Genomic DNA, 26446 nt, shown 5'->3' on the forward strand with positions numbered 1-26446 from the left:
TCAGATTTTTTAACTGCGCGGCAATGTGGCGCCAAATCGGCGTGCCACTTGCAACACTGGTCGCCAGCGCGATGCAACCCTGTGTGTAGAATAGCGGAGCAAAAGCGAATGCTAAATAGTCTTCATCTACACCTGCGACCTGCTCGTCGCTCCCAAAAAATCGTTTCAAAACCACGAAATAATCCGTGTAACTGGTGAAAACTCATTGCAATTATCAAGTTTAAAGCGTGCCGCACCATTTGGCCCTAAAACCAGACAGGGTAAGTGACGTCACTTGCTGAAATGAAGCATTCTAAATTTTTGCTTTGTAAGCAATAGAGTATCGTTGTGTGTGTGTGTATGTAAATGGTTCTGCTTTTGGTTTGCTTTGTTGCTGCTTTCGTTACAGCGAACAAAGCGTAACAAACTGAGTATGTGTGAGCGAGTTGGACGCTAGTGTGTGTGTGTGAGTGTTGCCCCGCCCCCAATAATTAGCATAAAACGCTCTAAACCACAACAAAAACACCACAGACGTGTTGTTGCTTTCATTTGTGGATCGGGATTTTGGTGGTTTTCCTTTTTTTCAGCTGCTTTGTCTGCCCTTCGCCTTCAGCCGCAATTGTCGGTCAGCCGATGAAAAACCAGTTTGTTTGTTTGTTTGTAGCTGCTGCTGCTGCTGCTGCTGCTGCTGATTGTTGTGATTTTGTTGTTGCTGCTGGTGCTGCTGCACTGCAATTTGCGTGGCGCGAAATTGGCGCCAAAAGCTTTCCAGCTGCAGAAACGTGGGGAAATGTTGAAATGTGTACCAATCCAATCAGGCATTTGGCGCATGCACGCGCCTGTCGTTCGCTGCAGCTTCCATCCCGCTCGCTCCCGATGCGATGCAAGTACCGCAATCAGCATTCGCTCTGTCTCTTTCCCGTTGACACACATACACACTTCCGCACATCGCATTCATTCATGACACTGCTATTTACTCCCCCTCTCTCCCTCTCTCTCTCTTCCCCTCTGCGTTATCCTCCTCGATTCCTTGTGTGCCATTTTGTGGTCTGTTTTTATTTCGCTTCACTTTGAATTAATTGCAATTCCTTAGATTATTATTTCTGCACTCTAACAAAGAGCAGTTCGCCTGCTTCTTTGTTTGCAAATGAAAATGTAGCTTATTTACACCATCGTAAATTTAATTTGTATTACATAGGTAAATCCATTATTTCCAGTGTCTAATTCTTTTTAGCAGTGAAGTACTAATTTAATAAATTGTGTGCCTTTGAAAAATAAATTAATAATAAAGTACGCTGTTTTCTTTAACTGCACCTTTTAATGTTGTAATTTTGCACATTTTATGTTGCTCTCCTTTGTTCTAAAAAATGTCTAATTATTTGAAATTATTTTAAAAGGCTATTTAAGATCCAATACCTTTTACCTTACCTAATTTAGTTTTATAAACTTCAAGTTTGCCTCTTTATAAATGCATGAAAAATAGTGCAACTAAAGTTCTTCATAACTGTAACTAGTTTTTAGTTACTTGTTTTTGAGTACAGATAACATTTTAACAGATGGAAATTGTACAGTTCCTAATTCTTTATTTTTCTAAGATAAGGGTGAAGCAAATTTCTGTTTTTGAAACGTTTGCTTATTCTGCTTTTGACCATGAAAAGTTCCTTCAACTTTTTTTAAGCACTTCATTTTGAATGCTCTTTGCATCAGATGGCTAAGATCAGTGCTTCTTGGGCCCCTTCCCCCCCAAAAAAAAGGGGGAAAACCAGAAGCTGAAGGCGCAGACACCCCAAAGGAACCCCCAAAAGGTCCAAAAGCAACCCCCAAAGCCAGCTCAACCCTTGTCCTTGGCACTTCCTTGTGCATTTCCTTGGCTTTTCCCTCCCGATTGGGGTGCTTCCAAGGACCCAGTGACATGACATTGTAATGGCTTAGAAATTTACACGCATCCCATGCTGAGTACGTGTGTTCCAGCACCCCTTACAATCCACAGATTGATCCTCCCCCTTGGGCTTTACTTGGAAACCGAGGGGTTGGTTAGCGTCCTGCACTGTGGAAAATTATTTATGTATTTGAATCTGTAACTGCATAGTTATAATAAATGTCGTTCTAATAGTCGTTACATAAAATCAGCATATAAAATATTTTAAGAAATTGGATATTTTAAGAAGCGTTTTGATTGTTTTGTGCAGCTCATTATCCAAACTAACGATCCATATGACTTTCCTGTTCATTTCAGGAAATTCAAAATGTTATGAATATTCTCATTTTTTATAAGTGACATCACGAAATTTCCAAATTTAAATGCCAATTGATTTAGAATGTTAAAACGAGTTTATCGAGAAAGTTTCAAAAAAGTTAAATTTATTATCTGATTAGGTTTGTGCAAATTTGTTTCAGTGTGGAATTTTGGCACAGTGATTCGGGTTCTTTAAAGCGTTTTTTAATTCCTCTACATACTGGAACAACATAGGGCGAAGTTATTCAAATTCCCTTTGTTCGAAACCCTGTTGAATGGAAAGGGGATTTCAATTCGGTTGCTTCGATGGAATTTCCTCGGCACCACGTGTTCCAATTTTGGGATTCCAGTGACTCATACACTGGGATTGTTGCTAAGGAAGCTTCTGAGTGGAGGAACTCCCGTTGAAGCTGGCTTTTCGATTCTGAGATCTTCCAATCAGTTTTTCAATAAAAGAACTAGCGTTCCTTCGACTTAGTACTAATTCCTTAATTATTACATTACCGACTTCAAGCTGCTGGAAAAATAGGAAGAGGGAAAGTACCCTAATACACCCCGCTAGGCCAACAAATAACCGGTGGAAAACAATGGAATTTTCATAATTTTCCTTTACCATCTGGTTTTTCCCCCTGCTTTGCGAACCTTATCCTCTTAGAACAATGGTGTGTAAAAGCGCCCCGCTGGAAAAACTAGTTTCGCCGCTTTCTTTCGATCGGAAAACAGAAGGCGAATGCCTTGTAACCAGTTTTTGCTAATTTGTGCACACGTGCAAATCCTTGGACAAAGGATCCATTGAGAGGAACTCGTTCCAGCCCCCCGCCCGAGGCAAAAAGAAAAGGAAAGTGTTGGGTTCAAAATGCCGCCGGCCACTGACACAGGAAATTAAGGTTAATTCATCAAAATTCCCGAAAAGTTTTCTTCAAGAAGGTCCGGATAGAAAATTCACTTTTCTCGGATCATTTGTCATTCGTATAATTAGATGCTTGTTATGACATCGCTGGGTTCAGAGTGCGAAGCATCAAGTGGTGTCGAGATGAGTCAGCACTATAAGATCACTATATAAGAATGTTGGATGATTATAAATGAGAGTTTAAGCTGAGTTCAAGTGGCGTAGTCAAAGGATATCGCAAGATCAACTGGGATTCCTAACAAAACAAAGAAGGGAAGAGGTCACTCTGTAGACCAGTACTTTTCTGGTGAATGTAGCTAAACCTGGTGTTAGAAAAATCTTTTATTGAACAAATATAGAGCTATATTCCTTATATGGAATTTCAACCAAGAACTGACCTTAGATGATCTTCAGTTGGGGAAATCCCTTACCGCCACGTCCTCCACATATCCATTTAAAACTCGAGCTTCTGTTCCAGTTTGGAACCATAAATCAAGATCCATTGTTCCACGTGAATTGTTCTACTTACCTAACTGCTTACAGAACTTTGTAAGACAGACAATGGAGGGAATCCAAAACAGGACTCGCGAAGGAGACAACCCGCTGCCCTAGATAAGCATGAAAAGCATCCCGAGACTCTTTTTATTTTCATTATTATTATTACTTGCTCGAATGCCAAATTTCAATTTCCAGTTTGCGCTCGAACAAAGCACATGGATCAGCATATGGATCAAAGGACATTAACTTGGGTGTTTCGGGGGGAATCCTGCCAGGATTGGGAACAATATAAAATGGGAGATGGGAGCAGGACAATGATATCGCAGCGAGTTAACTACCCTTGGTAGTTAAAGTTATGCTACTTTTATGTTTTCCCAATTTTTCACGTTGGCAATAAAAACAGTTCCGATTCTATTCACTCATCCTTCAGGTTTGTTTTCTTAGTACCTAAGGTGCGCTTTCCCCTTCCGGACCTTCATTCATTTCAATAGAAATGTAAATAGGAAAATTTTAATAATGATTGAAATGAGTTTTCCGTGTGGAAAAAGCAATCGTATCGAAACGGAACCGAATGGATCGGATCTTCCGGGAGGGTTGCTGCAACCCATTATAAGAAACTGCATGCGGCAACCCACAGTTAAGTATGTAATTTTCTGCCATCCCATATGCAGATTTGTGAGGACATAACAATTCAGAAGATGTTCGCCATAAAAAGTTAAATCTGAAGGGGAAAAGAAGTGTACGAACGAATTGCCACTGACATCGATGATTTATAAACTGTTTTTTAATCGCCTGCCTCGCTGCTTGTCGCCAATTTCCATAGCCATTTAAAATTCTCCTTCGGCACACCATTTCAATCGATGTATATAATTGAGCGTTAAAGAGCGTGGAAAATGCAAATCGGGGGAAATGCCAAGAGGGGGAACGAAAGCGAAGAAAATGATGTGGAAAGTGACTTTTTAAACAGGCCAAACTGTACTTGTGTGAAACGAAATTAGTGGGTAATAAATATTTAAGTAGATAACACTTATGCTCGAATGAAAAAAGGAAATCAGTATAATAATCATACTAAAATAAGGCATCAAGGAACATCAATAGTGCACCATTTGAAAAGCTAAAACTTCAATCAAGCTTAACTCTTTTTCCATTTAAATTGAATTTCAATAAACTCTACTAATGGACTGTCCATCAAATCGTTTTCTTGGAAACAAAAGTTGTTTTTCCGTCTTAATAGCTCATAACAATTGAAAGTTTTACTGTACTTTTTTTTTTTGGATTTTCCATCCTTTTTTTCGTGTTGGCTTGCAGCACATCCGCGTTTTCCCCGGCATCTGAAATTCACTCACTCATTCATGGAAGGAAACTCCTTGCCGCCAGCGCTTTTCCACCCCGCGTCGTTTGCTGGCCAAACAAAAAGTTAAATCGTCTACGAAAAAAATATCAAAACGCTGAGCAGAAGCATGGTCCTTCGATTTGGCACAGTACATACACATATCCTTGGCTGTTCAGGGTTACTTTTCGGCGGTCTTTCCACCCCCCAGCACACGACGGCGGTTATCTTCGCGTCTTCAGCCAGGATATTCCAGGATACCACCGCTCTGCTCTCCCGCATCTCAAAGTCGCTTCAATGGTGCCACGTACTTCGGTGGAGGGTTTGGCAACCTGAGACGAACTGAGCTGTAGTTCCTCCCGATTCTGGTCGGACTCTGTAGGTATTCCGCCGCCAGAGGCTGACACAGTTATCGAGTGCAATCCGGACAGGTCGGTTGTGTTCAAGTCGCGTCCTCCGTGCTCCGTGCTCCGCGCTCCTCGTTCTTCGTTATTCGTCCTTCGCGTCGCGTCGCGTTTTTCGGTTTGTTAGACTCCCTTTGGTTTTTGTTGCCTAATCCTTAGGATCTTAGGATCGAGTTATTGGAGCATTGCTTCAAGTCGAAGTCTTAGCCTTCAACGATTCACTCACGCATCGTTTGTTCACACTAATCGCATTTAGAGCCGTGTTTTTCTAGTTATTCCCAGCCGTTTGGAATCACAAGTAAGTGCATGGAGTGTAAAATGTAACTTGTCTATTAAGATACATTGCGGAGTAGGTTTCATTACTCTACATCATGTTTCCCCAACTATCAGCCAATAATCCTTTATAGTCTCTGTGTGTGAAAATGGAGTAAATCTGTGTCGGTATCTGCCGCCTTCAACCTTGTCAGTAGTCAAAGTGATATCCATTAATTGCGCCAGGCAGATACAAGTCGGCAATTTATTTATCTGGCTATATATGCATTATATACACAGATACGATCCATGTCTCGCTGCCTTGTTGCTAAACTGCAAATACTTGCAGTCGACAGACAGAGTGCAACCATTTTATATCTGCCCGTCTGCAGTTCTCTTTGTTTCGCTTTGGATTTGTTATAATTTCAACAGCTTCCGCATTGTCAAACATATAGCATGCATCCTGTATATGCGAATATATATATTTATATACTGTTAGCTATCACCGACGTCGTCTGCAATCATTGAACCGAACCAAAAGTTATTAATATAGTAAACTAAGCATTTCGCTATTCTCCATTAGTATGCCTAACTCATTTTGCACTTTGTACTTGCCACGTACAAATGCAAATTACATTTGGCTTTGAAATTTAAATTCGTGTTCTTTGTTTCCATTTGCAGGTTGGCATTTGGTGGATTGCATTTTGAAAAATTGCTAAAGTAATTAGTGAGGTAAGTTTTGATGCTGTTTAAGTAAGTTAATTATGGCAAAATATTTCGCTTACAATTGTGGCAAGTGCACACAAAAATTTAGAATAAATAAACATATTCGTTGACAGCTCAATTAATTAAATTGAGTATATTTAGATTTGGACTTTGTCCATGGCTATTTATACTTTTCCTCGTGGGTGACGCGTTATATTAGATAATGTCAGTGTCCAACCCCGTTTCACCACAAAAACCAGCGAGGAATATACAAAAATAATATGACCATGAGTAAGTGGCAACCGATTGGCCCTGAACTTGACTTGAGTTGGTCTTCGGGAAAACAGAGTCAATGGTCTGGGGGGTTTTCTTGGTTTTTTTGGCTTCTCTAGTATACCGCTAAAATTAATGCTTAGTTGTGCTGAAAGCGCTGTCAGTCTTATTTTTGTATATATTTTGTTATTATTTTTTATCAGCTCTTTGCACACTTTGTTGCTGCTGTTGGGGCCAATGAACGTGTAGCTTGCAAATCAGCAAAAAAAATATATAAAAAACGAGCTAAAAGAAAATGCGAAATAAATTGTTTATACAAGCTAGCAAATTGCTAAATGCTTTCCCCATCACATGCCGAGTGCATGTGAGCAAGCGTTCTATTTAAGCGTGTGGAGGAGGTACACATACAGCTCATCGAAAATCTGAAAGTCTAGTCAAATCACGTTTAGCAAAATGGTACGATGTCCGCAGGAATAGGATTTACGGCTTAGACTTTTGAATGACTCTTCCATTGAAAGAAGTTGCGCTTCGCCGTTGACGTCATCTGCCACATAATTAAGTGAACTGGAGACTTTTAGTACACTAGTACGCTAACAATTGTTTTGCATTAGCTAAATATTAAATCATGCCATTATACAAATTATTTATCTCTACTTATATTTAACAATCGGCAGTACACGGATACATTTAATTGATGACCAGCCTTATCAAATTTTTCCTGGAACACTGTGAAACTCGAATCCCTTTGTTTGAACAGCCCATTTAATTATTAGCCACCTAAATGGGGAGAAAGTGGACAATTTCAGGGGGTGGCCAAGAGAAAATGAAAAACATATCGACACCCACACACGATTTCGGAATGTGCCATTGTTATTTAGCCCTAGAAATGAGGTGTTGCCTCGTCTGGGGCCCCTTGTGCCAATTTCCATTTGATAAACATAAACAAATCGATACGCGTCACAACAACGTCTCCGCTGGATGTGGATGAGGATGTGGATGTGGGTGTGGGGATATCTGTAAGGACTGCATTGGTGTATAGACTAACGAGCTTTGTGTACTCACTCGCCGGCTAGCCCCCATGAAAACCAAAAAAAAAAAATGAAAAAAAATAACAGCAAAGAGAATAAACCAAAACCTTGGGGTGGCTTTTCCCGATTTTCCCTCCGCTGTGCTGGAAAATTACGACGCAGAAATGGTCGAGTTCGGAAGGACATCTATGCGATGGCCACTCGGTCCGCCCACATTTTCGCCCACTGTCCTTGACAGTCTGCGGTTGGCATTTTTGTTGTGCTTCTGCTTATTCATAACAAAAACAACATCGATTCGCTAGAAAGCCTTTCACCGGGAAGCTTAGCGAAAGGCTTAAACCAAAGCTCTGGGCGTTGCCAGATGGTCGGTGGAAAAGGGGATACGCAACCCTAAAACCTAATTAATTAATTAGGGATTATTTATGCATTGGCGTGCTTCCGAATTTGGAAAAACTCACAGCAAACGGAAAACTCGTTCCTATGCATAAATAAGAGCGGATTGTGTGGGAAAACGTCATTGAAGTCGCCCACGAAGGACAACGCCCACAAAAAAAAGGAAGAAAAAAGCTATTCAAGGTCTTTCGAAGCTTTGCACTGCCTTGAACTTCGTCGAAGGAAAAGCGAAAGTGAAAGTGGGAAGCTTCGATCCCTTGGAACCCGAATCGTAAAACCCACGCATCCCTAAAGTACTTATATACATGCAAGTCTAAGTATCCAATCCCACTCGGTTACGTGGGCGGCTTTGGGTATCGGGAATATATTTTGTAAATACTCAAATGCCGGCGCCCACGTCCTTGAAAAGCATTCCACACGCTTCCCTGAACAGGGATAAGCACAGTCGAGGTTACAAAAATAACACTTGACTTATAAATAATTGATGTAAAAGGATTTTCTATGAAAAGCACACTTAAAGGATCATTTTATAAATAAAAATTACATAACAATAAATTTTAGGAATTCAAAGAAATTTAGAAGCCCAGCTTCTGCACGAAGAATTTTTTTAGGGACGTCTATCTAAAAGAAAATCCAACTGTATTTAAAACTTTAATTCTTTTAAAAAGTTATTTAAAATTTGACGAATTCCTACACTATTATCTTGACCCCAGCTGTATCGTGGTTGTTCAGGGTGTTAAACAGTGCGTGGGATCGGGCTGTTATCCTTGCTGCTCCCTGCGTATCCTTGGCGTTCCCTCTGCTAGTTGGGTCGCCATTTCGTATTCAAGGACATGGTCGTGATTTTCTGTCACACCATCTAAACTGAATAAATAACAAATATACACAAGTATGTAACTCCGTGCGCCAGTTGGTTATTTCCCTCTTCTGTCCAGAACCTCCATTATGTGTAGCTAAAATTAAATTTTATCGAAATTGCAGACGCTTCTTGAGCCTGGTATCTATGAGGAGTTTATCTTGTCATATTTATTGTGAGATTTAGGTGGGTCCTTGAGAGCTACAGAGATAAATGCAGGTTTGCTATGGAAGTTTGGCTTGCAATGCAGAATCCTTGAACAAATCAAAGGGTCAGAGTATAGAGAAAATCACACCAGTTCTGATTAATGGCGAAATGGTAATTCAGGGAAATCAATGAATTTCCTGGTATGCTTTATCAACAGTTGAAATATAAACAAATAACTATTTTATCAGAATTCAATATAATATAAACAAAAACTCAAGCTGATAAAAGCCGAGTGAAATATATCCGCTGAAGCTTCAGTTTTTATGGACAGCTAAGCTGTATCGTATTACTCTTTAATGGGGCATATTGCATCAGCTGAAAATATCCGTGAAGTTCGTCAGCAATCGATCCGAGAAGTAAGATACAAAAGTGTCTTTAAAAATCCAAGTGATAGGTGGGCGATTCAGAATTTGAATTAATATGGGTGTTTCGGCGATCTCTTGATGGTTTTTGTTATAAACAAACTAATAAAGCGTGTGCAAAAAGTGCAACGTCAGCGAAGAAAAAACGCGCGCATTCTGCTTCTTTTTATTGCTTGCAATTTTATTTAATTCTGGGATGGCAAAATCCGTATAGTATTTTGTATTTTTCGATTGTTGTAAACAAGTTTATTTTTACACTGGCGAAAAATAAAATCAAATCGAAATCAAAGCGCCAGACAATTTCATAACAAAAATTTGCATAAAAAAGACCAAATGAAAACAACAACAACGGCGGCGAATGTGCAAGAAAAAGGGAAAACAAGCTGAAGTAAACAACGAAAGTGACGTCAAAATAGAGGGTGATAGGAAGAGGAAGCCAGAGAGAGGAATTGAGGCGGCAGAGCTTTGTAAATGAATTTATTTAATAATCAAATGCAAAAAGCAAAAGAATAATAAAAACCAAAACAACAGACTGTACTAGAGCTTTTGTATGCCGCCTCTCTCAATTCCACTCTTCTTGCTCCCTCTCTCTCCAAAATGGAAAAGTCGAAGTGAAAGAAGCAACAGACGTTGTTTCGGTGTGTGAGTGGGAGAGATGGTGGGGCATGCGCTCTCTCATAAGCTGCGCTACTCACAGAGAGAGAAATAGTTGATATCAATGTGGCATAGTAAAATTTCCTTAAGTGGGAATTAAAAAAAGCAAATATAATTGGGGAGTAAAAAAATATATTTTGTAGGGACCGGTTCTTTTCGGTGTACTCTCTTCCAGCTGTACAATCAAAACAAAAGCGATTGGGGAGCTTTGGCGCTCTGCTTTTCGGCTTTGTCGCCGAGCTTTGCACACTTTTTATCAATCGGTCAAGAACGTTTGACGAGCGCAGACCAACAAAAATAATCCAAGAAAACGCTAAAAAGACTCCAGAATACAAAGCCAGTGTATTGGGCGGCACATAAAAGCACACATGCACACACAAAGTGTTATAATCAAAATAAAAGAGAGAAGGAAAACAATTAAAGTGTACCGAGAAGATTGAAATAAATTCGAAAACCAAAAATCATAATCCAATAGGTTTGTCATAATAGAAACAAGTTTTTTTGAATAACCGCATTTAACGAATCGAACTAGTTTCCGAGGCAACGATATAAAAAAACTATACTAATTTGCATAAATAAATAAAGCAACAAACATAAACGCTGCCAAACTTGACGAATGCTTTGGAATTCGCCTACCGAATAATATAAACGTGTATGTCGTTGTGTGCGTATACTATATATATTCTTATTAGAACCCCACACTCCAAAACAAAAAGAACAAAAATAAAAATACAAAAAAGAGAGCGCCGAGAGAGCAAAAAGCCCCAAGCTTAAAATCCGCTCTCTCTTCCATCGATCAGTTGTTCGCTTGCCGCTCAGCTGCTCGGTCGAAACTTGGGAAATAAACCGCAAAATTGACAACAATCCGAATAAAGCGAATCAAGTAGCTGTGAGAGCAAACAAAGCTAATCAGAATTTGTTGTAAATTTTTGCAATTAATTTAGGAACGAGTTTCAACAAAAATTATTGAGTGCCAACCCGCAGTACTGAATAATACAAATAATAAATTAAAAACGACTTTGTCGCCCCACTGATAAGATTTCTCCCCCTTATCAAAATTCGTGTATGTAGCAAACCGAGTGTTTGGTTTGGCGTGCTGTGCTTCGGATGAGATATACTACAAATGTGCTTCATTATAAATAAATTTTCGTCTTAATCGCCGCATGTGTGACCTAGTTAAAAAAACAACTCACACTCACGACGCATGAAATAACAATGAAATTTACATATAAACGTGGACCGCACCATATGCATAATAATTAATAACGAAAAGCGAAAACGAGGATGTGGATGAGGGAAAATTAAACAAAAATACAATATCAATTAATTTGTAAACACCGCGAGAGGGATTTGTTTAAACCGTGTGCATTTAATTGAAAATCTTCGAGGAAGTAATTTAAAAACGCTTTTACAACAAATCAACATAGCATCATTTTCTGGCTTGTTTATACGCAAAGGGGTGTAAAAACGAAAACAGGAGATAAGGTGGGTACGAATATACACATATAGGTACATATATTATAAATGTTTATAGATCTTTTAAACGACAAAGGAGATACACAATGAAGATGTTTAATCCAAACATAAAAATTATGGACCATCAAAATAATCTTGCTGTTCAGTAAATGAATTTGTTTCTGAGAAATGCATAACAATAAGATAAATGTTGAGTGGTAGGGAATTTTTAACCTGATTTACCTAAAAATCCTATGAATTCCGACAAACATCTATTAAATCTACTAATAATGATTTATGGTCATGTTTGAACTTTCTGGTCCAAACAGGCGATGGAACTATGTAGTGTATGTAGTATTATAGGATCGTCATAAATCCCCAAAGTTCACAACTTTCTAATGCAGAGCAGTACAATTTGTAAGTAGCCCCCATATCGACGCGCTCTCCACTTTCCTAAGCCGACACACTGGTAATTTATGATCGCAGACCAATTAAAAAATTAACTTAAGCCTGAAAAGGGGCTCCATCCACAGAGCCACTACCACACACTATATCCCCCACATAGAAACCGAAAACTTGAAAATCAAAATCTAGCCTGCCCTTTGAAATGTGAGACACACAGAAGCGAAAAAAAAAACTAAACCAAACCAAAAACCAACCGAGTCAAACAACACAACAACAATAAAAGAGCATAGTATAGCACATAAACCTATAAACATTCCGAGTATTATTTATGTATCGAGCACACTGTGTATAGGCGACTTGATAGCGGCTCAAGTTAAGCATTTCCTGTCGCGTCAACAGAATCTTTTGGGAATCAAAAGAGTCCCCAAGGGGCCATGGAATTCGTTGGGATACAAAAATATGAATCTTGTCTTCAATCTTTTATTCTTTTATATTTTCGTTTTCTTTTTTTTTTTTGTTTTTTATTCTTTTTGAGAGGTCTATTTTTCCCCATTTGTGCAAATAATCAAAGGCAAACACACAGACACTTACTTACAAATGAAACAAAAGGAAATCAACAGAAATTTGCTGTGTTGTTTGGCAACAACAAATTAAATTGAAATTGATTTCAATTTGAATTTTTGTTCGCTCGGTTTGAGTTCAGTGTCAGTGCGAAAATTCAAGGTTGAAAACTGTTGACTTGGTACAAGAAATGAAATAAAACAAATCCAAACAGCTTTGACACGTGAGAAGCAACCGCACAGTAGTAGAGCCTAAAAAAGCAGCCATATGTTGGAAAAAAACAGTAGAAGAGAAACCCAAAACAATCCACAACCACTTACCCCCTATCTTGACTTGGAGCCAGTTTTTGAAGTTTTCTAGGAACCCCAACATTACGTATACGACATGGGTCCAGCTGCTACATCAGTTAATTGGATGTTGAACTTTCTGTTTAGCAATCTCCGCTTGCCCGATGTGTCGATAGGAGCCATAAAGTAGGCAGGCAGGTTTGATAAAATAAATCAATAAAAATTCACAGGAAAAAACATAACACAAAAAGGCCTAAAAATATAAATTAGGGCAGAGCCAAGTATGCTATGACTGATTAGAATGCTGATACTGCGTATGGCTTATATACTAACGGATTTAGTAAAGGCCTTTGTTGAAGGTCAACAAAGGTATAAAATACAACAAAAAAATTATATTTTATTTTGCTAATACATCTCGAATTGCCACAAATGTTAATCTTTTAAGTAAGAGACTGTAATTTAAAATTTACCCGCATAGAATCACAAAGTTAGCAGTCAGTAAAAGTGTTTATCATAACTGGTTCTCTTCAATTAGCATAAATATGCATATATAAATTAACTGGTTACACATTATAGATGTCATAATTATTTTACATGTTGTCGAAAAAGATTACAGATTATACAAAGATATAGGTGTTGTAGATGATCTATCAAACGGCTGATATTGCATCATGATCTTCTCCCATAAAACGAGCTAAGCTCTGCTTTCAATTTTATTCATTTGTTTGTATTGCAATCAATTTGTTTGAATCGGACTCCTACATATTAATATTTGTTCAAATTGCCGACTATATAGTCTATATACGGTCATTTACTTTTGCTGGCCTTCAACTTTCTTTGTTGCCGCCGTGCAGGAGATTTTTGTGATCTTTCCAGAGGCTGTTCCGCGGATGCGGCCATTAAGCAAACTTGTTTGCTTTTCTTTGAAATTTCTTTAGCAAAAATATTTAAACACACGAATATACATATTTATATCAAATGTTTTTGCCGCTGTCGCTTGATTTTTTAAGTGCTCGTGAGTCATGAGTGTTTTGTTTTGTGTTACCCCTACTTTTTTGGGTCAGTGCTTGCAAAAGGGACAAATCTATTTATACAGCACACAAATATCCCGTGCGGGGGCGTAAACTTCCTGAACCGAAATAGGTTTTCATTTGCGCTGAACAAAACATTCGCTGGCCATCTTTGTGTGCTGGTTTATCTCTTCATTCCGGGCTGCTCGATAAGATAGGTTCGCCATCCATGCCACCCCTAAAAATTGTTAGGGAAAGCTCTGAAAATTTGCAAGTGTCTGACCCATTGAGCGTGCCGCCTTATCAGTTGCTCATTGTCGGCTCTGCCGGCACGCGGTTGTTGGCTGATAAGAGGCGGAGTTAAAAGAGGGACAGCTGACGGGCCGGGCCGGGCCAGACGCCTCTGGAGAGGGTCTGGCTTCTTGCCTGCCACTCGATAAGGAGGCGCTCACGTGTTCCTGCCTCCTCCTCAACTTGAGTCAGCGTCATCAGAAGCGATTGCTCGAACCCTTTTCGAATGCATTTCTATTTGTCTAGCCGTCTACAGACGTATCGGTCTTGAAAGCCGACACAGACTCAGTGGTCACGATTCCTATTGATTTCTATACGGCAAGAGTGGCGGTAGCATCTTGTGTTTGCTTAAGTATTCAGACAACTTGTGCTAATTTCTTTTTGTGCTGCTAAATCGATATAAATTGATTTTAATTATTTATCTATTAGCGAATCGGTGGGGAAGCAAACATGATATACTGTGTGTTTGATTGGTTGTCTTCGCAGGGGGTTTGTGGCTAACTGACGATCAAAGTACTGGAGTTGGAATTCCCATTGCGAAAGCATCACACGGAGCACTTTGAAGTGTCAAATCAATCACCATTATTTTATAACAATTAGTAAGAACAACAAAGCATAAGCAAAACTTAGGTTGCATTTATTATCACGACTATGCCTCTATAAGATTAAGCCGTTCTATGCGATTCTCAAAGTTTTAGCTAAGGCACGTTGCTGTAAGTAAATTTTTAGAAATTTCCATTGGGTTTCAGAGTTCATGGGGGTTCAAACTTTTTTGTGCCTTTCTATGCGATTCTCAAAGTCTTGGTTAAGCTATGGAAATTTAGTTTTACATGCAAATCGAAACGATTCTTATATACTAACCTAGATCTCTCACCTCCAACGGCTTATATACATACCTATATATTTACACTTCCCTGAGTTCGCTGATCGATGCCTTGCCCCGCTCTTCCTCTTCCAATCAATACAAAAATTTACAATTTGCGTCAGCTGTTTGTATAAGAAGTATTAATGTATAAAACGAAAAGCAAAACAAAAACCGAACGCGACAGAGCGTGTTATATCATCAATTGCCAGACATTCGCTATGCTATGCTAAACATTCCGGCATATGAATACTAAATGAACTGTAGAATCGAATGTCCGATACCTGGCATGCTCACATTTGGGTGCACTGAAAAAATGTTCATATTTCTAGTGCAGATAGTTAAAAATCTAAACAACTTCAGCTGGTATACGTTACTAATTCGGTTGTATCTTTGTCTAGTTGTCACTAAATATATTAATGTTATGATGTATACGAATTTCTTTCGGTGCACCTATTTATTTTTATGTGCTTCCTACTAAACGAGGGCACTAAAAATAACTAGAAGGAACTTGCACTTGGCTCTGCGGCTACCTCAACATAGAATCGTTTATCGTTGTGTGGGTGGGCTTGTGTGTGTGTGTGTGTGGGTGCATTGCGTGTTCCTAAAATTAGAGCATAGTGTGAGGAACAACACAGAGACAAAGGGTAAAAGTGACTTGCACAAATTGCTAAACAAAGAAATGGTTACAGTAGTGGCGTATGCAGGACGTTCAGAAAGGGACTTCACTGTTAAAATAAAGAAGCTACGATTAAGATGTATCCCATATATGCAATCCGTTCACAGAAGCAGAAACTTGTCAGTATTGTGCTCCTTTAATAATAGTGGGTTATTAAAATCCCCCTATGACTAAGCCACTGGGCAAAAGTCTTTTGCCAGAAAGAAAGGGAATATCACAGCAAAAGAGAGACAGAGTGAGTGAGGAAAACTGCATGCAGTGGAAACATGTGACGCCCGATGACGAATGTTGACAACAACAAATCCGAGAGCGAAGAAAAGGGCAGAAGAATAAGTTATAGAGCTCCTAGCCCCCAAAACACACCCAAACCCCCCGCATCATGGCATTGACCACTGCCACTGACCCATTGATAATGCGGAACGGAAGTGCTCCCGATCAGCGATCCTCTACCTTACTCTCTCAAGTCTTTGTTTTCACTTTAACTTTTAGTTTATTGTTTTTTTTCTGAGCTAGTTTGCGTTGCAATCTGAACTTATCATCACTATCCCCCACTTTGAAATACATAATTTTTTGATGATATCGATATCAGAGGAAACCAGTTCATAAAGATTTCGGACTAGCATAAAATCTTATTACCCATACGTAAGTTGACAAATTTGGTCAAACGTGGCGTATGAGTAATTTGTGTCAGATCTTAAGTTATTCCTTGATTTCGTAGGAATTTCCATTTCCTCATCAGTCGTTCTTGGACTCTTGCGGTTCCCCAATCTTGCAAATATACCCTCAGAACGCTCTACACTTTGAGATACTTACATATGTACATATATATGTATGTACATAGCGCAATCAACAAGCACATGAAATCCCACACTCACGCAAGCGTATACAAATCTAGTATAAATTCTGGCGAAATGTAAAAGCTTCCATTTTGTTATTGTAAGCCAGCGGCGGCAACAAAAGCGACGACAACACACAAAACTCGTCAGTCAGGCGCAAAGCTACAAAAAGCTTCATACTATATACATATTATCTACACAAGCCTATATAAATAACTAGAGTCTACGAAGATGGCGACAAAAGCAAATAGACGGAAAACATATGTTGCTCAGATCCAGAGTAGCGGTCAGAGCGAGAGAGCAGGAGAACTCTCTCGCCCACGCTCTCGCAAAAGCTTATTATTATTTACAAGCGTTGCGTTTTGTTTACAACTCTGCAGATTGGTTCCCTGCATGTGTGGGTGAGGCGAGTGGAAAACAAAGGCAACTCTGCGATAAATTATACATTCAAAACAAAATATAAAAAATAAACAGTTTTGACCTTGGGCTTGCTTAAATTTGTGCTCTCTCTCTTTGGCTCTCACTCTCTCTGTCACTTAATTTGTTGATAGCAAGCCACGCTAACAGTAGTTTTTGCTGTTCAGCTAGGTTCCCGTAATAATTGTTAATATTATTGCATTATTTCATGTTGTGTTGAAATAAGCTGGTTCGACCGATCCAAACATGTGTTCATAATATCGCTTTATTTTAATTTATTTGCGATTCTTGTTATTCTCATTTCGCTTTCGTTGTTCGAAATTAGTCACATAACGTGCACATTGGTCACGCCTCAAACTGGAGATTTGTACTTTACCCTCAGTGCGGGAATTACCTTCCAAATGCTCTTCACGTGCATCCCACTCGATTTTAATTAGTTTACTCTGCCACACTTCCTAAACAAGACATCGCGAGCTGCTCAAATTTGTGTATTACTTACACGGGTTTGAAGATAAAATTATAATTAATATCTAGGAAACTTTTATCTCTTTTTTTTACATAGATCAAGTCTAAAACACAAAGAGCTAGAATCTTCAGAATTAGTAAAGTTAGTTATATACTTGCTTATCTGCCTACCATATCATATGCTTTGGATCAGATGTTCGGCCTTTTCACTGGCGTTTCTATCCTCACCAAACATTTCGCGTTCATTAACTCATTGTGTCGGTGTGCGTGGGGAATTTTTTAATGGTATTATTCATATATAGAAATGTCTGTTTATCTTTTATTGTGAGCTCTTCCAATGTTTGCTTGCCTTCTTCACTTTTTCGTACGATTCCACTTGGGGCTTTTTTGTTTCTGCTTTTTTTTCGGCAGTCAATGTGTAATAAATTCTTTTTTATTCGCCCCTTTGCGTCTATTTCCATGTTTGATGCTCGGTTTGGCGTGTATATATATATGAATATATATGTATATAATATATAAGCGCCCCATTCGGGTTTTGGTTCCTATATTTTGGTGTTTGGTCGGTTCTCTCAGCACTTTTTTATTATTGTTTGGCCTTCAACGCGTTCAGCTACCTTTGAGGAATATTAAACAATTTCAAGAGGAAATAGCAATAATGTAAAGCAGCCAGAGATACAAGCATATCACTTAGCAAAAGTAGCATTTTGGTCTGGGGCTTGAGTTTCTGTTTGCCTTGTGTATCGAGAGGTTCCCCCCACCGCCCTTTCGCCAACCATGCGAACACATCGTGTGACCTTCACATCTTGGGACCGGGCATTACAAAGTTCAAATCGAAACTGCCTCATTGGCTAATGTAAAACGGGGGACCTTATCATCCGGAATGTGCTCACTTATCGGCTGTAATGGATGAAAGATAAGCCAATCGAGGGATCACAATTGTGTTTGTTGTGGGTCGATATGGTATTGAATATTACGGGTAGCACTCTTATCGTGGTGGGGGATTCTCTTAAACAATACAGCACTAATTTTAAATATAAAGTGGATTTTATAACCTTAAGCGGTCTTTCAGGAGAACTGGGTAGCCAACTCAAAGCTTCTTGAACACCCACCTTCTCACCTTCAATGAAAATGCACCTCACAAGGCCATTTCCTCGAAATTTTCACAACGCACGGCGCAAATTGCACCAAATCCCTTATACTAGATGCAGTTTGCTTTCCTGATTTATGAACATTAAATGGAAAACGAGAATGTTGTATTTTCATGTGTAAACAAACTAATTAATATTTATTATCGAGCCACAAAATGGAAAACAATAGCCGGTTCGATTCCACCTCTGAGGCCTTTCATATGACCAAGAAGTGGTGTAGACTGAAAGAACCGAATCAAACCCGAAAATGGCTTACTAATTTTGCAAAAAGTTCGCCATTTCTTGTTCCCCTGCGATCCAGTATTGTTTTGATATTTTTTCTTATATTTTTGGCTGTTCTATTCGTTGTTTGGATGAACAAAACAAAACTGGTGATGATTTCTCTGCTTTTTTGCTTTCCAATATTTGTTGTTCACCAAATCAGTTGAAAGCAGAGGGTCTTGTGAGGAAGAAAAAGGGGATCAAGCCTATTATTGTTGTTTTTTATACCTTTTGGCTCGCCTTAAAATCAGCGATAACCATAAAAATAACAAACTTTGAATAGTCTTGTCTTTCGGATTTGCAAATTCATCAGGCTGCAAGAGATTACGTTTATCTGTTTAGTTTTCAGTGGTATACAAAGTTGTTTTGATTTCAGTTTAGAAGCCAAAGGGATAAGATAAGGGACGATGAATAGGGAAAGTTACAGTTCCAAAGGAAAACGACTGACTTAATTTAATCTTATCGTGGTTACATAATTTACTTAAGTTGCCCTGCCCATTCCCCGTCATAATTGATATAGCATAGCTACGTGGCTAGTGTCTATTGATTTAATCAATTCAATCACGTGTTGGTGCCACCAACTTATGGACACGTGAGCCCATCAATTATAATCTTGTCTTGGGGTTGCAGCTTCGGTTCCGGCTAGATAGCAGCTGCATGGGGTGCTTAGCATAAATGCCACCACCATCGGAATTGGGCTGAACTTAAAATGCTCCATTGGAAACCAGTAACTAGCCAATGAGACTGGAAGTGAGAATGCTGGCTACCGCCAAGGTTGTCTGGTCATAATTAAAGTCATAATATATTCGTTTAATGAGCTGACGTCTCGATTTTCAATGCAACTGGTCTGATTCGCATTCTCATTTTTCTACCTACTTTCAGATACTACAAGATAACGTCGGGCCTGGGCGCCCATCTAGAGAAGGAGGGGAAGAAGTAGCTATAATCCTAGACCACAGCGGGACTGCCCGCGAGATACAATGACAGAGAATCAGCTGTATCCCATGTCATCGGAGTTCTTTGACACCGGCTCGAACAGCAGCAACAACACACTCAAATACGATTTGTATTCCCTGGGCTCCACCGTTGTGGGGGCGGCCCTGCCCACGTTGACCATCAACACGGGCTACGGCATCAACAGCAACAATAACAACACTAATAACAACAATAACAACAGCAGTAGTCACAGCAGCAGCAGCAGCAGCAACTGCTCCACCAGCACCACAAATACCTGTAATGTAATGCTAAGTACAACGGCCATAACCATACCACGCAGCAGCAACCACAACCAGATCCATCATCATCCGTATCAGCAGTCGGATTTGCAGACACCACGCCATCATCCCAGTCCTCTACACACATTGCCCAGCATGACCCACCAGCAAAATCAGCTTCAGCAGCAGCAACAACAACAGCACAACCAACAACAGCAGCAGCAACAGGATCAACTGCAGCAATCGCATTTGGCACTGGGCGAGCTTTCGGACTTTGGACTGGATGCCCTGGATGCAGCTTCGCTGTCGCCCACCCTGCTGCAGGATGTAAGCCTCAGTGCCGTTTCTCCCCTAAGCTCCACACTGTACAATGGCAACACCAGTGGAGCAGGCAGCAGCAACGGAATTGGATCCGGCAGTGGTGGTTACTTCACACCCGACATGTCGCACAGTCTCAGTCTGAATGTGGTCAGTGAGCAGGTTCTGCTGCAGGAAGCCACTACCCCGAATGAGTTGCTCTACGAGATGGCACCCAACTCGAATGCCATGTGGAGTGATATCAGCAGTGCCATTATCCACACCAAACACGAGCCATTCAGCCTGGACGATGACTACATTTTTCCCAACGATAAAGCCGAGATCCAGGCGGCCGATCTGTCTGATCTAAATGGTGGCGATTTTCTGGATGTGATCGGAAGCATAGAGGATTTCTTGCCGCAGACCGCAGTCACTCAAAGTGTCAATTTCCTACTGTCGCCACAAGCCCAAGGACATGATGCCCTGGTGGCACCGCCCATGGAACTTTTGCAACAGCAACAACAGAATCACCAGCAGCTGCAGGTTGGCAGCCTGCCGCAGTTGCAAACGCTGCTCACGCTATCCCAGCAGCAGCAGTCGAACAGTTCCTCCACTAGTCCGTATGAGATCTATCACAGTACGCCCCAAAAGCCGCAGCAGCAGCAGCAGCTGTCCGCCAGTTTCTCGCCCGGCAGTCAGGCATCCCAATCGCCACTGACCCCACCGCCACCACCGCACGCCAATCGACCCCAGTACCAGATGGTTAAGTCGCGCAACATGCAGGAATTGATCAAGAAGGGCTTTCCCATGTCCTCGCCGCCAGAACGCTCGATCCTAAGTCAGTCTGCCGCCTTGAGTCCGGGTGGTAGCAGTGGTTTTGGCAGTTCGGCTTCTGGCAACAGTACAACTACCAATAATCAGACATCCGGATCAGCCGTGCGCAAATCATTTGGCTATCAGAGCGCCGTGGAGAGCTCCCAGCTGAGTCGCCTCAGCTCGTCGGCTCCCACGCACTTGGGATTGGAGCACATCTGGATGCGACGGGAGCCACGACAGCATTTACTCTCCACCGGCTCGCTGGCCGAGGCCGAGAGCTTCTCATCGCTGAGCACGGGCAGTGTTTTGTCCCCGGATGGCATTGACTTCTCGCAGGACGATGAGGATGACAATTCGAGTGAGAATAGCGATAACTACGACGATTGCAGCAGCGACAATGGACTCTCTGGGGATGACGATGAAACCCGTACCTCGACACCAAACCATTTGTCCAGTAGCAAGGGCAAAGAACGATTCTTCTGGCAGTACAATGTGCAGGCCAAAGGACCCAAGGGAAAGAGACTGGTCTTTCAGTCGAAGCTCGAGGATCCCCATGTGCTGAACGAGGTGACAGACCCCGTCTTCAGTCCAACTTGCTCCGTGCGAGGCATTAAGGTGTACAAGGTAAAATGAATGATAATACATTGCAGTATTTGTACTAACTTCCCTTCTTTGCCTAAACAGCACAGCGGCAAGGCACGCAAGGGCGATGGTAACGATTTGACTCCCAATGCCAGGAAGCTGCACAATATTGGCAAGGAACTGGACAAGCTGAGCCGCACCATCAACGACATGACGCCCGTTTCCGAGCTGCCATTCAATGTGCGCCCCAAGTCGCGCAAGGAGAAGAACAAGCTGGCCTCACGCGCCTGTCGCCTGAAGAAGAAGGCGCAGCACGAGGCCAACAAAATTAAGCTTTTCGGCCTTGAAATTGAACACAGTAAGTGCGATGCGCAAGCTGTGGAATTACCTTAAAGTAATCTTTCAATTTTCGTTTTATAGAGCGCCTCATGAATGGTATAGCCGAGCTAAAGCAGGCCTTGGTCATCAAGCATCGCACCAAGAACCAGGGCGAATCCACCGAGGAGGTGGACCAGCAAATTGCACGCATTTACGCTACCGCCTCGTGTATGTATAGCTTATCCTACTATATGCAATTGAACTAATGTCATATTTATCCAATTTGCAGCTGGAATCCGCATTGCGGGTGGCTCAACAGATTTTGTGAACAAGGTGCTGGAGAACATGCGCGGTGGCATGCCGAATGGAGGCCTCGAGGAGCTGCGTAAATCGTCGTAGACCAAACCAAGAAAAAATGTAAAGCTAACGAACCGCCCATCAAGCTTAGTCTTAACAACAACGCCAACTTTATCCACACCACCAACAACTGAAACCCATTCTACGACAGGATGACAATTGGATTTTGGAATGGAATCAGTCGAAAAACAGGAAACATTTTCTTGAGCTCTGAATTAGTCGAGAAAATTCTTATTGAACCTCCTTCCCTCCTCAAAACACAACGTTCTGTTAAATTGTTCTCCTTAAGTGATATAATATTGATAACCAAGATATAACTGTGATTCAAAGAGCCTGGGCTTTATATGTTTTGTATGGCAGAAAATTGAGGAAAATATTTTGTACTTTTTCGAGACCACGCCGAAACCGGAAAGCCAGAGCCAAAAAAACGTAAACAAAAGAAAAAAGAAAATTCCTTTTGAAAATGCAACATTAACAAATAGAAAGAAACAAAAACAAACACGTAAAGAAAGAGGCAACCACAAAACTGAAAAGAAAATGTGAAAAAATACAAAATTTCGTTTAGCCATTAAGATTGTTAAGAAACGGAGTGTTAGGCGAGCAAGTGAATTTTGTAGGGCTTTGCTACCAGTTTTACCTGCTTAACGAATAAGGGTAAACATTCATTTGATTGGATTGGAAGAATATATCGGGAATGCTAAGAATTAATGGAACATAAGTTAAATACAACTGCGATTTATCTGTTTAAGTTTAAAATGCTATATTAACGATGTATAATTTTGGTTCAATGTTTTAGTCATAGGTTTTTACATTTAACTCAATGTGGGGAGAGAGCTTTTATATAGATCATATGAACCTACATATTACATTTATCGGTTATATTGATTGTTTTGGCCCTCAACCAATATATATTTTATGGTCCTAGGTTGTCTTTTTTAAGTTTTCCATTTTGTTAACGAAAGTTCGATTGTTTCCAAATAAGAATGTTTTGCGAAACTTTATTAATTTACTTAAATGCTATAACTATCTATACATATACATACATGCGTGGTGATATAATTTTAATTTTTCTTTTTATGCTTTTATTTCTTGATGTTAACTGTAGGATTCAATATGCTTGAACTCTACAACTGAGAATGAAATAATTTTAAGTTTTTTCTATTATCCATACGATTTGCTTATGCTTATGAAATACCTTCAATATAAATTATAATTTATTAATTTTTAGGCACACATGAAAACATTTTCAAGGCTTCAGTTTTTATCTTTCACTTGCGGGCTACTCAAAAAACAAAAAAAAAATATAAGAAAAAACACCAAACAAAAAGTAATACAACTTTGAGTTTTATTCTAATTTGCATTATCAAAATGAATACTTTTGCTCTGCTTCGATGCTAATTTTGTGATATTTGTTTTCAAATGTTCTTTGTTGTGTAGTTCTTTTGGGCGGGAATCTCCACTTTTGGGTTATATTTTCCATTTAATATTTGTAGCCTTTCTTACTGCTATTTGTTGCTTAACGTGTTGTGTTCAATTGATATCAAAAGAATTAATTTTCGAAAGAAAAAAAGTACATTCTAACTGAGAGAAGTGGAAAGAAAACGAGAATGAGAACGAAAATACAAATTACAAAAGTGATTCAAGTTAAAAACTTAGAACTTAGGTACTCGTATCACCCACAGCGATGAACACGTGGACATAACAAATTGTAGTTGTTAACATAGGCTTAAACAAATATAATATAAAAACCGATTGAGCGCACATACATTATACATCGACACGCAAAATTGGCCATCAGTTTTTACGGTTTTCAAATTCATGTCTTGGGTTCTAACTCATTACATAAGTGATAAGAATTCAAAATTACAATTTAGAATTTTAGAAACAAGCGGATATCCCAAACACACCTACACACACACCCTCACACAAAGTACAAGCGCAAGCAAAAATACAGAATATGTATAATCGATCTATGCATATATCATAGTTAAGTCAGGTTGCTTAGGTTTTAGAATGGCTTTGTGTAAAAAGTACAGAGTGAAGCAAACAGAATTCAAGGCGAAGCAGCATTGAAATAAGCACGACAGTTCCTCAGTGTTTAATATTGTATAATAAACATATTAAATATATATTTAAAACAAAACATGTATACCTAAATGTTACGGATATTGTAAATGTGTGTGCTTTATATAAATGTGCTTCAGAGAAAACAACTTTTATATACATAACGAAACTAAGCAAACTACCTCAAAACACGTTGGAAATGAAGTTCAAGATTCATATTCGGTGGAGAAGCAGAAAAATTACAATTTGAAAGTAAATATAATTTATATAATAATATGAGAAAAACCAAGAGCCTGATTCATGTGTCCATTTAAAGCATATATACATATATATATAAATATATATCTATATTAATAACAGTGCATAATTATGTATTTTCAAATTCTTAAAATTAGGTATAATACAACAAAAAATTCAAATTAGATAGTTGATGCGCTCGACGAAGCCACGAAGATCAGACAACGAAAGTTCTCATGGCAAGTGCATTACCAGAACCAAAAATTGAAAATGAAATGAAAAAGGTTTGAGAAGTCTAAGATGGAAAATGAAATAATTGAAACAATACCAGAATATTAATAAACAATGATAAAAACCAAACAACTGTGTTGAAAATTGAAAATTTTGTATGCATACGCACTAAGCGAACATTAAAAAGAAGTGAAAACATAACTATTATGTCTAAATAAACACACGTCAGATGTATGTACGTCAACGGAAAACCATTGTCTATATATTACAACTACTAAATACATACCAAATTGAATACATATTGATGAAAAATAATAAATACTGGCGAAAGCAGAAAAACAAAAAATATGTTTTTATTTTATTGTCCATCTCCAACTCAAGGTAAGCAAAAAAATGTGGAACGCTTCACGATTTTGCGTGTCATCCTTGCGCAGGGGCCATGCTAATCTTCTCTGTATCGTTCCAATTTTAGTATATGTTCTGCCGAAGCAAGAACGAAGTACGTTCGAAAATTTTTCTATATATACGAAAAACACCCGGAAAAATAAGTTGAGAATTAGAAAAATAGTGGAGCGCAGGCGCCCTCTGGCGCGAGTTAGCATTTTCCCAGTTTGCATGAGTAGGTGGCGTCTTATTCTACTGTATAAAATTAATGTAGAATTGTAACTATTTATTAAGTCTTGAAAGATTTTAAATTAAATTTAAAAAAATAATTAAGTATAGGCACCATATATAAAACGTAAAAGATAAATTTTATCAAACAAGCTATGTTCCTTTGTGTTTAAGGAACCATTTCGCTTAAATTCTTGTACTGAAAAGTAAACATACGAGTATATAAAGCATATGTATGCATTGATAGCTGGATTTTGGAGTTAGGTATTAAAGTAAAGCAATCGCAGGTAAGCAAAAAAATGTGGAACGCTTCACGATTTTGCGTGTCATCCTTGCGCAGGGGCCATGCTAATCTTCTCTGTATCGTTCCAATTTTAGTATATGTTCTGCCGAAGCAAGAACGAAGTAAGTTTGAAAATTTCTCTATATATACGAACAGCACTCAGAAACAGAAGTTGGGAATTATAAAAATAGTAGAGCGCAAGCGCCCTCTGGCACAAGCTAGTATTTTCCCAGCTTGCATAAGTAGGTGGCGTTTTATTCTACTGTGTAAAATTAATGTAGAATTTTAACTATGTTATAAGGCTTGAAAATCTTGAAATAAAATTTAAAAAAGTAATTAAAGGCACAACGTAAATATTTTGTGTTAAAGGAATCTTTTCGTTTAATTTCTTGTACTGAAATGTAAATATACGTGTATATGTATAAAAGATATGCATTGATAGTTGGTTTTTGGAGTTAGGTAAAGTTAAGGTAAAGCAATCGCAGGTAAGCAAAAAATGTGGAACGCTTCACGATTTTGCGTGTCATCCTTGCGCAGGGGCCATGCTAATCTTCTCTGTATCGTTCCAATTTTAGTATATGTTCTGCATAAGCAAGAACGAAGTAGGAATGAAAAGGTACCTATATAAATTAACCACCTCAGGAAAAAGTAGTTGGGAATTAGAAGAATTTGAAATGGTCTTGAGAGCCCTC

At 39.3% G+C, this 26446-nt stretch overlaps 1 protein-coding gene and 3 non-coding genes across 6 annotated transcripts; 1 reads left to right on the plus strand and 3 right to left on the minus strand.

Moving 5' to 3' along the window:
* The first annotated feature begins 52 nt into the window (after nt 1-52).
* LOC6554675 (protein CREBRF homolog) lies at nt 53-23658 on the plus strand. 3 transcript variants are annotated; one of them, XM_015153794.2, is made up of 6 exons: nt 53-260; nt 6270-6320; nt 19626-21694; nt 21755-22010; nt 22073-22198; nt 22260-23658. In XM_015153794.2, exons 3-6 carry the CDS (start codon nt 19724-19726, stop codon nt 22367-22369), a joined length of 2463 nt encoding a protein of 820 aa, XP_015009280.1. In that variant the 5' UTR covers nt 53-260; nt 6270-6320; nt 19626-19723; the 3' UTR covers nt 22370-23658. The 3 variants fall into 3 exon arrangements, with proteins under 3 accessions (XP_015009280.1, XP_026832105.1, XP_001981967.1); XM_026976304.1 differs by lacking the exon at nt 53-260 and adding an exon at nt 5280-5634; XM_001981931.3 differs by lacking the exons at nt 53-260; nt 6270-6320 and adding an exon at nt 10213-11551.
* Nucleotides 23659-25248: 1590 nt separating this feature from the next.
* LOC6554676 lies at nt 25249-25355 on the minus strand. The gene has a single exon (XR_046884.1). It is a non-coding gene; the product is annotated as a U6 spliceosomal RNA (small nuclear RNA).
* Nucleotides 25356-25766: 411 nt separating this feature from the next.
* Nucleotides 25767-25873, minus strand: LOC6556362. The gene has a single exon (XR_046981.1). It is a non-coding gene; the product is annotated as a U6 spliceosomal RNA (small nuclear RNA).
* A 373-nt stretch (nt 25874-26246) lies between these two features.
* Nucleotides 26247-26353, minus strand: LOC6556361. Its single transcript, XR_046980.1, has one exon. It is a non-coding gene; the product is annotated as a U6 spliceosomal RNA (small nuclear RNA).
* Nucleotides 26354-26446: the final 93 nt, after the last annotated feature.

The sequence above is a fragment of the Drosophila erecta genome, unplaced genomic scaffold, assembly GCF_003286155.1.
Source record: "Drosophila erecta strain 14021-0224.00,06,07 unplaced genomic scaffold, DereRS2 tig00000000-arrow-pilon, whole genome shotgun sequence".
NCBI classification, from domain to species: Eukaryota; Metazoa; Arthropoda; class Insecta; order Diptera; family Drosophilidae; genus Drosophila; species Drosophila erecta.